The sequence below is a fragment of the Dendrobium catenatum genome, unplaced genomic scaffold, assembly GCF_001605985.2.
Source record: "Dendrobium catenatum unplaced genomic scaffold, ASM160598v2 fragScaff_scaffold_437, whole genome shotgun sequence".
Lineage (NCBI taxonomy): Eukaryota > Viridiplantae > Streptophyta > Magnoliopsida > Asparagales > Orchidaceae > Dendrobium > Dendrobium catenatum.
In genome coordinates, this window is record NW_021318899.1 from 8,019 (window position 1) to 18,621 (window position 10,603).

Consider the following 10,603-nt stretch of genomic DNA (forward strand, 5'->3'; position numbering starts at 1 on the left):
TATGCATTGTCTCTATTAGATTGTATTTCAGTTCAACTTTTAACATACAAACCTATTTATTTTTTTAGTTGTTTTACATCATATAAAAATCATTATAAAGTGTGAGGTATATGCAGCAAATTAACAACCTTCGAATAAAAATCACTCATAGTATTTTTTGTGTGGGAAATTTGAGCCAATTAAGGCAAATTCACACACATTACATACGCAAGCTTTAAATACAAAACTTTTTTGTTGATTGCTAAAACTCTTGACCGATACATTAAAATGACCTCCATAATCACTCAAAAAGAGTTGAAATTCATATGCAGTCTTCTTCATAAAACTACAATCAAGGCATAACATTTATTTATTTATTTAACCTATCAAATCCAAATACCTTATTAAAAATACGAAATAGAAATGCAGCTCAAATAATCCATGGCATATATGGTTGAAATCAAAAGCTCGTGGCCTCTTTCTCTAACTCGAGCATTAATCTCTGCTCCAGTAGCTACTAATTCCAAAGCATACTTTTGTTGCTAGTGCCTAACTATCTGGCTTAATTCTCCCTTCATTTGCTCAAGCTTCAAGATATGCTTCCATAGCTATCACTTCCAAAGCATACTTTTATATATGGGAGAATTTAATTGCATGAAATAACCAGCAGAAGGTAGCTTGTGAGACATTTTCTTCATCCACGGATCTAGCCATTTGTTTGAATTAAATGACAGTATTTTCCCTTTGTTACTAGATTTGCTAAACTTTTCTTTTTGTAGTTGAATTTTAGTTTTTGTTGTTTCAAACTGTTTGATAATTAAGCCTCCAGGTTGACTTGTTAACATTTCCCTCTCCACTGGTTCATAGATTGCTTTGTTAATGCTATTCAGTAGCATATTTGGTGAGTCGAATGCATTCGTAGAATTAAAGAACATCTGAAAAACCTTTAAAAAAGATAGATGCAGATCTTTCCACTCTCTGGGCATTTGAGACATTGCAGAATCCCTGGACATCACCAGTTGAAGAAGTTCTTTTTTCCTTTTTTCCAAAATGGTCCTTACAAAAGCGATGGCATCTTCAATCTTGTCATTTGGATTCTCCTTTAAGTACAATAGAACTATGTTTGGCTTACCAGCCTTAGCTTCTTTCTGCAAATTAATTTTATTTCATTAAAAATCAATTGTGTACTTAAGTACAACTGATTTTAATTGGTGAACTAATTTCTTTTATTATAGGTCTTACTTTAACAAAATAAGAAAAGGAATAATGGATGTAAGTAATAAAATATAGCTAACAAACCTCATAGCTCTCTAAGTCGTTCAACAAGCGACATGAAACCATAAGAGATTTAGTAATCATAGTATTGTTGAAGTTCCAAAACTCTTCGGCATCAATTTTGGAGTTTGTCAAATAGCATGCTGTAAGAATAATCATATCAACTGCAATTGAAGTTGTCGCATTTTCAATATATTGATCAATTGATGGATAATGAGAACTTCTGCTCCACTCTGCTTCCTTTAGCCACGACTTGAATATTTCTTTCCACTTCATAACATATAGATAAATTCACAACTCTATTAAATAGCTTCTTAAATGTATATGACGGTATAATTAATGTTGAATGTGAACTCACACTGTTTTGAAGAATTTTCTTCACTTCATGACCATGTCTCTTAGGGAACTTCCGAGAAATATCTTGAACTAAATTGTCGAGGGCAGTGAAAATAACTTTGCTATGGCTTGTCAGAGATTCTCCCTCCCATCTATAATTAATGGGGATAAGCATAATCAATATTATGTTGATATCGCTAAGAATGCATATACAACAAATACATTCAATTTAAATTTTTTTTACATAAAATTTGAAACATAGATAGGGTTTCAAAGTTTTTTTCTTAATAAATTATTATATGAATCACAATTTTTTTCATATAATTTATTATCTTGAATTTTTGTATTAAATAAGAAATATATTTTAAAACTATATGCAAAAAATTATGTATGAATATGCCAATATAAATTTAATACATATGTAAGCAAATTTTATTATTTTCTATATTTTTTATATGCAACAATTTGAATCTTGATCATTCATGTAAGAGATCCAAATTAGTATCTCTCAACAATGTAAATGTTGATTATATTCTATCAAAATTTTTAAAAAATTGTTGAGATATGTGTATTATACATATCATCAATTATTATTTTATAAAAACCTTAAAATAATAGAAACTCAGTTTTAGATAAATTTAATGATTTGGATGAAAAGTTAAGATTGAATGCATGGACTTTAAGCCACATTTTAATGTTGAACAGATTGTCTAAATATTATAAAAATGTAATATCAAATAATTTATTGAGATAAAAGAACTATAAATAAGCAATGTGTGCAATGATCAATTCCTATCATAAGTAACATATAATATTTTCGTGCCTTTGAACTGCATCTGTTAGGATGGATAATTCATGCATTGAGCCTTTCTCATCAAAGAAATCATCTGCAACTGTAATCAAGATTGCACATTTTGTTGATTCCTTCCTTGAATCTGTGTAAAGAGGGAGGCAACTTGAAGAAGCCATGGCAAAATAGCAGTATGTTGTCTTCTCTCTGCCGAATCCCATCATGGAGAGACCAGTATCCTTAGACCACCTTTATATAGAAATTTAGATGAAATTAAAAAAAATTTTAGAAGAACATTTATTTAAAAAGTAACTATATAAATAAGACAAAAGGCGAGGCAAATATATTTTCTATGTAGTATAGTAAACTACCTCTGCAATTCATGAAGCTCCTTTCTATATGTTGATTGCCTCATCATAAAATTATCAATAGCAAGTTGGAGGAGGTCATTATTTTGTAAGATCCTGCATTTTATTTAGTTATAAAAAAATTAAATGTTCAACGTACAACAAAATTATTTATCTTAATTAAACTCCTATAAATTTACCTATACGGTGCATTCTTTCCCACCCAGAAGTTGTAGATCCCTCCTCCTTCAATGTACAATCTATGCTCCAGATGATCCATTCGTGCTAGCCATTTGTGCTCTAACTCATGCTCAATCTGATAAAGTATAGGTAGGTTTCATGCAAAAGGGTTTATGAAATTTTACATAAAGAAATCAACTCACTCTTATACTTATTCACCTCTACTTCAAATTTCTTTAATGAATATGAAATATTGGTTTGATTTTGAGATTTTATGCTCTTGAGTCCCTTCTGCAAGATGTGCCAGGAGAACACTCCAGCCTTATCAAGATCTTGATCCTCCAAAAAAGCAATATGTGATGCTTTGTAAATGCTAAGCATGGGGCCTAAAAAGAAGGCATAGTTATCTTTCATATGCGATAGCATTTTCTCATCATCAATGAACCAACAAAATCTTCCTGTACAAAGTCCATTCACATCAAACACATTTACTAGTAAAAAAAATGTTTATGTAATTATTCATATATGAATAAATATTTATTTCTAATGTTTAGATATTTATTTCTAATGTTTTAGAAATATTTAATATTTTATTCATGTAGTCAACTACTTACTTGGAGAAACTTGATAGCCATGCATCCTTAATAGTCGAAAAGCTAAGGAATCATTGTAGATTTGAAATACATGACCATCTTTCTTTCGAACTTTTGATTCTTCTTCAATCCATTTTCTATGAAAAATACAAATATTAAAATTAATCATGTTAACTTCATCTATGAATTTTTAAATGCATAGAATAGTTTTTTATCTTCTTGAAGGAAAGAACATGTTTTATATATTTTGTAAAAAAAAAAAAAAGGCCAAGTTGTCAAACTTCAGCATCTAATTTATTTTAGTTTCAACTTAAAATGGTTGAAACTATTAGATATAGGAGAAATCAATACGTACAGATTAAATATAGTATATAGTGTGTACGAGCCAATAAACAGCAAAAACGTAACTAAAATCTATCAATACATAGCTAGTACACAATGTGTATTAGCTACGTGTTGTCATTTGATTAGAGTCTGGATGTTGCTCTATGTCCGGACTCCGCCCATAATAATTTCTTCAGATATAAAGAGCAAGTGTCATCTGACAATTAACTTGTGATTTTTAAAATTATAATAATTTTAAAAATAGTTAATAAAGTTATATATATAATGAACTTCAGATCAAATTTATATTAAAATGAATTATAAAAGAAAAAAAACATACCCGTATAGGTGATCCATCACATGCTTGATTTCTACAGAGAAATGCTCTGCACATCCAAGCCTCTCCAAGTGATCAACCATGCAAAGCTTCATAAAATCTTTGTCCATTGAGAACATGGGAGGAACTGTAAATATATTATATAAGTACAAAGAATTTAAGTTTCCTCCAAAACTATTTTAATTGTCTAAAACTTCTTTAAAAATATAAATAAGAAATTTGGGTCAAATATTTCAACTAAAATTTAAATAGAATGATTAATTAAATTATTAAATTTATTATGAGAAAAATATTTTATATGTTAAAATTGGTTGATTAACAATTTAATAATTTTAAAATCCATTAAGAAAAAAAAATCATTATTTTATATTTATTTATTGATTGTAGTTATAATATTTTTCAACCTCATGGATTAATACCTCCGTGTTGGCAATTAGTAAGCAAGTGTTGAAGGTAAGATTTGTAAGTGTGATCTCCGGAAATCATGTAAGCACAAGCAGTCACTGATGGAGATTGCAAAAGTAGTGTGGAGCCATAGTTTCCAAATGCAATCTCTCTCATTACAAGTCTCTCCTTCGTAATTATGTCTTCGGCCTCTTCACTTTTAAGTTTTTTTTCATTCAATTTAAATTCATAAATAAATTCATTACTGATTTGTTGAGCAGAAAAGACTTTCAAGCCTTTTGCCTTTGCAAGCTCGGCCATCAAAAACCACCTACGAAAATGAGCATGCCCAACTTTGTCACCACCCTCTTCTCTCTTTCTCATATTCATCAATTCTTTCTCCATGTTGTCTCTGAGAAATCTTAGTCCTACGTATGTACAAATGAGTATAACAAATTAATTCATTCCTATATCTACATAAATATTAAAGATGCATTACAACTAATATAGAGTTCTTGTACCTTTGTTTATTCTATGAGAGAAATCATTACTCTCCCAAGTTTTTAGAGCGATTAAGCAAGCAAGAGTGGCCAAAAGATCATCATTGTTACATTGACGCTTATTATCTATAAGCTCGTGATGATCATTAGTAATACCATGTTGCTCGTCGAACCAAAAGCCCAGATTATTTTGACTGCATAGGATCCAGTCCAAATACTCAGGAAACATTGGGCTAGTCAGGTCATCTGGGTCAGGCACCATGGCAACCCAAGCCGTCTCATATGCAGAGACAGGTAAGAGGGCGAAGAGGTTGGCTGATGGAGAGAAGAGCTCCTCCTTCATCCTCTCGATCATTTTTGCAAACCCCAATGATTGCTCCATCACTAGGTAAACCTAATAACTTCACCTCAACAATATATGAATATATTAAGTGTGAAGAAGAATGCATGCTTGCCTTTGTATTTATAGATGTATTATAGTGACATGTGATGCACACGCTTCACAATTATTTCAATAGACAAAGTTTAATTAATTACAGTACTTTGCATGTGATTAAATCATATGCAAATGAATTATTAATGTTCATTCTGCTATCTAACGTTTCTTACCAAAGAGGGGACCAACTAGTAGTATGAATCTATTTGGGATCTTAAAGAGGGATGGAATCTTATCACGAAAACAACAGAAGGAAAATGTAGCTCATTAGATAGCGAGAGATTGGACTTCTTAGAAAAATCCATAATGATGACTAATAACACAAGAGCTCTGGCAAGCAAAATATATATAATTTTCCTATCTATTCATATTCTGAAAGAAATTGAACATTTCACTAACCACGCAAATTAGGAGGTCTTAATCTTCCTCTCAAACCCTAAACAATTATAAAACTACTCAACTGCAAGATATGAATTTTGTTGCTTTTCGAACACTACTGAATATTCCTTTCAATGACCAAATAGATGAATCTCAATTCAAAGCTCAATCATGCATGGACGGAGGGCCGTCTTATGAAGCCATGCATTCACACTCTCTTTTTATTCATAAAACTAGCTAACTTAGAAAAGACAATATAGATGAATTAATAGATAGGTCGACTTACTCTAACCATGAAGAAAAGCTCTAATTTTGGAGAAAAAAATGTCTGAGCTTGGCTCTTATATGTGAGTGGAAAATGACAAAATGATGGCCTATATTAGTAGTAGCAAATCTTTTTCAATGTTTAAATTATGTCATAAATAGGTTCACATGTTGAACTTGGTTTAGTAATAAATAATACAAGGAAAAAAAAAACAAATTATTGTCACATATTCCATCAAATTTTCTAACAGATTTCCGATGAAATATTTTCATCCTATTTATGACATAAATATTTTTCTTAAGTTATAATTTAAATAAAAAAGAGTAACTTTTACAATAGAACATGCTCTGCAGTCTAATGGATGGGTGTTAGATTATACTCAAAATGAGCGAGATTCAAACCTTAATTGTGCAGGCTCGAGCCAGTTGGGAGTGTTCATAGGCGAGCGGTGGCAGTTGGTTTGTGGGTGGGCAGGCGGGCAGGTTGGGGTAGCTGGCTTGCAGGGAAACGAGCATTAGGCATATTTGAGCAGAATTTTGAAAATTTTATTTTAATTTTTCTGGCAACAATTTTTTCGTGGATTAATTCTGCAAAAATTTTGACGGAAATGTTCCCGACAGATTTTTTTTCTCCGATGTTTGTTTTTCGACGCGTGTTTTACTGATGAAAAATTGTCCATCGAAAATCTGTCCGAAATACCAATTACCAACAGATTTTGATCATTTTCCCAGCGTGGCAGCAAGTAGGGGTGTCAATTTCGGGTCACGGGTCGGGTTCGGGTCAAACCCTAAACTAACCCGGCACTATTCGGGTCAACCCGAACCCGACCCGTTTTTAAAAATCAGTTTTCCTAACCCGAACCCGACCCGCTTCGGGTCCGGGTCAACCCGACCCGCTTCGGGTCCGGGTCAACCCGACCCGACCCGAATGACCCGTTTCCAACAAGAAAATGGCTAATTTTTGGGTAAAAAACGGGTCAAACTCCTCTTTTCGGGTCAAAAACGGATCAAAATCGGGTCAATCTCAGGTTGTCGGGTCAAAATCGGGTTTTCGGGTCAAAATCGGGTCACTTTCGGGTCAATTTCGGGTCAAAGGGTTAACCCGACCCGATTTTTGAAACGGGCCGAAATGCTGAACCCGAACCCGACCCGTTTCGGGTTCGGGTTGACCATAACCCGAAATTTTCGGGTCGGATTCGGGTCGGGTTTTCGGGTCGTGTCAAAGATTGACACCCCTAGCAGCAACAGCACCTTGCAACAAGAATGAAAGAACGACGATGGTGAAGAAGATGGGAGGGGAGAAACCCTAGCACAGCAAAAAAAAAAAAAAAAAGCATACTTACTAATATTATAATATTATTTATGCTTAAAGGTGATTAGACGCAATCTATTACTCAAATGGGTACACTTCAAATGGAGGTTTTAGCCTAAAACTACGTTACTTTAAACTGGTCGTCTGAACATTAGGTTCCAACTCCATCATGTGCAACACACATAGCAGAGATACATTAGACGACAACATACAATGTCACATCATACACAATATAGCAGTCATAATTTTTTTGTATGATTTTAAAATACTTTGAACAATGTTTGAAATTATTTATTTTATTCTTAAAAAAAGAGTCAATTTTTATTTATACCAAATTTGCATTTGGTCGTTTTTCCCCCCTTAAATAACAAAATAGAATAGTCAATGAACCATAAAATAGTATATATTAGTCAACAGTAATTAGCTTACTATAATTTTCTCCAAAATAACTTTGATACACTCCAAGAAAATTCATATGACCATATATATGAATTTTAATATAATTTGTATATTTCAAAAAAATTGTAAGTAGTTAATTAGATTATAAACTTCAAAATTTAATTATGAGATCCTCTAAATTCTATTTTAAAAATTTTGCATTCGAGATGAAGCAATTGGATGAGAAACAAAAAAATTTAACTTATAATTGAATTTTTTATAACATTTAATGGAGAAAAAATCTTATAAATTTTTTGTTAGTCCAATAAAGTTCACTCAAATTTGAGTTCATTAAGCCATTAAAATGTCCAAAAATCATAAAGTAATCAAGAGGAATCTGTTCATATTATTCAAAAGAGTATCCATGATTATTATAGAAATGAACAGTGTTTCATATCATGAACAAAAAGAAAAAGTATTTTTTGAACTGGTCAGACATCACTGGCCAACTATCCGTAGACACTACTGCCCAAGGTTGTGAAAATTGGATTGTACAAAGATTCGGAAGGAGATGCTCAAAGTTTGACAGGTCGAATTGGGGTCAAATTGGATGACATAATAAATAATAATTTTATTTTTTTAAAAAAAATTACAATAATAATGACGATATCATTATAAATTGTTGCAACTCGAGTTAACGAGATTATATTTTTGATGATAACAAATATAGTGGCTCACATCCTATTGTCTATTTGTATTTGCAATATTTTTTTTTTTTATGTACTGACTTTTTAGGAACACCATGCAATATCTAATGAAGATTCAAGACTCAAGATTGGGTATAATAGATTATGTTGTAATGAACATGTAATATTCGTTGATGTATTTTTTATTTTTTGAGTCAAGTCCTGTAAGGATGCTCCTAGCTTGGTGATCATGCACACACACACACACACTCAAGAGAGTGAGATTGAGTCAAAACTAGAAATTCACGTGGGAGGGGCAGAAGTGGTAGGAAATAACTTTGGGTTTTTGGTGGTGGTTTTTGGATCACTTGTCGGTTTCCATTATGCTTGGCCCAAGCCTGGTGGTGTTGTTTGGTTGGTCTGGTTGGATGACTTATTGTCTTATTTGGTTATGGGCTACTTTGGTTGGTAGGCTTTGTGGATTATTATTTTCTTTCTTTGGTTATGGTTCGCTGGACCGTTGTTTCTTATTTCAGGCTGCGAGTTATGGTTTGTGGGCAATTAATGATGTGGCTAGGGCTCACTTGTCTTAAGCCATGGCTCATGGCAACCTTTGGTGTTGCATGCTCGTTTTAGTTGGCTACTCTCTTACTTCAAATTGGATGGCCCGTGCATGGCTTTGGATTTGTTGGAAGCCTCTGCCAATTACTGAGCCCGATGGTTCTTACCCCCTCCCTTTGTATCCCTGCAGTTTTTTCGTCCTGGTTTTTAGCTTGTTGTAATGCTCTTCTTTTAGTTGGAATAAAATTTTCTTTTATGAAAAAAAAAAATTTTGGGAGGGGTAATTAACTATAGGGGCCTACGCCTATAGGAAACTAGAACTCATATCATAAAGTCCTCACAAAATGAGGGTGAAATCTCTGCGTAGTGTCTTATCTACAAACTTATCTGTCTTCCCAAAATTTATCCCGAAACTTAATATGTTAAAACTCCCCTAGACCCAATGAAAAAGCAACTGTGGGCGGAGGCCGAGGCCGAATTTTTGGAGCCCACAATGGTTTTGACAATATAACTCCTAAAATTTTTGTATTCATGTATTGCATTAGGATTTGTATTTGGTTGATGAATTTCGAGTGATGTATCAAGAAATTTTCATAATGGCTATACCATAAGACTAATAAGAGAAGAGAATATGACAAAATCGAACCTAATGGAATTTCACATAAAATAAAAATGGACATTTGGATGTTTAAAATTCATAGCATATCTTTTAACAATAATGGAACTTACACATTGCTTGGTGGCTCAAGACAAATCTCAATCATGCATGGACGGAGGGCAGTCTTATAAAGCCATGCATTCATTCATGATCTCTTATATATATATATATATATTATTTTTTAAATATTTAAATTTAATAAATAAAATTAAATTTATTTTAAAAATATTAATAATTATTCGAGCCGACTCTCAAGCTGAGCCTCATCAAGCTCCAACTCGAGCTCGGCTCATGAGCTCTATAAGCTTGGCTAACGAGCCCATAAATGAGCCTTGCTTGAGCCAGCTCTCGAGCCAACTCGGCTCACTTATATCCCTAATGGAGACACTGCCCCCAATGCCCCCACAACGATGTAAACCCTTAAAGCCATCTATACATATTAGTTCAATAGTATGTCCCACTTGATGCACTTTATGTTGTAAGAAATTATTCATTAATTATTATTTAACAAGCGTTGTCTCAATTTCACCACCTATAAATTCCATTTTGCAAACCAACATCATTTCTTTGATATGTGAATTTTAGTTAAAAAAAAACAATTTCGTAGTTGTCAATCATAATTTGATGTGCTTTTTTTTATAGGAGTGTTATGTGATAGAAAATTATTGATCATAGATTGAGTAGATTATGTTTTGTTATTGCACAAAGATTTGCACAATGCACATTAAATAAGTAAAAATAATAATAATGTAAAAATAAAATTCAAAGGAGAATTTAGGGTAGTGAGTAAGTATTTTAGATCTTAATATTGCACAAAGATCCACTCATTTACAAATAAAAGAAGTATACAATGACGCTAAAGCTTCTTTGCAAAAAAACAAATTA

General features: G+C 32.4%; 1 protein-coding gene across 1 annotated transcript; it reads right to left on the bottom strand.

Annotated features, from left to right (window-relative positions):
* Positions 1 to 232: 232 nt before the first annotated feature.
* Positions 233 to 5,454, bottom strand: LOC110112879 (S-linalool synthase-like). Its single transcript, XM_020845261.2, has 11 exons — positions 5,067 to 5,454; positions 4,581 to 4,973; positions 4,165 to 4,288; positions 3,522 to 3,637; positions 3,127 to 3,365; positions 2,928 to 3,043; positions 2,752 to 2,844; positions 2,414 to 2,629; positions 1,613 to 1,742; positions 1,279 to 1,524; positions 233 to 1,127 (listed from the first exon to the last, which is right to left on the bottom strand). Exons 1-11 carry the CDS (start codon positions 5,425 to 5,427, stop codon positions 591 to 593), a joined length of 2,571 nt encoding a protein of 856 aa, XP_020700920.2. The 5' UTR covers positions 5,428 to 5,454; the 3' UTR covers positions 233 to 590.
* Positions 5,455 to 10,603: the final 5,149 nt, after the last annotated feature.

Bases quoted from the DNA above. Each gene is read 5' to 3' on its own strand.
- LOC110112879 (XM_020845261.2), bottom strand. From the start codon at position 5,427: ATGGAGCAATCATTGGGGTTTGCAAAAATGATCGAGAGGATGAAGGAG. The intron at 2,845-2,927 runs GTAAATTTATAG...AATAAAATGCAG, and splicing joins GGAAAGAATGCACCGTATAG to GATCTTACAAAATAATGACC. The intron at 1,743-2,413 runs GCACGAAAATAT...CATTAATTATAG, and splicing joins CTAACAGATGCAGTTCAAAG to ATGGGAGGGAGAATCTCTGA.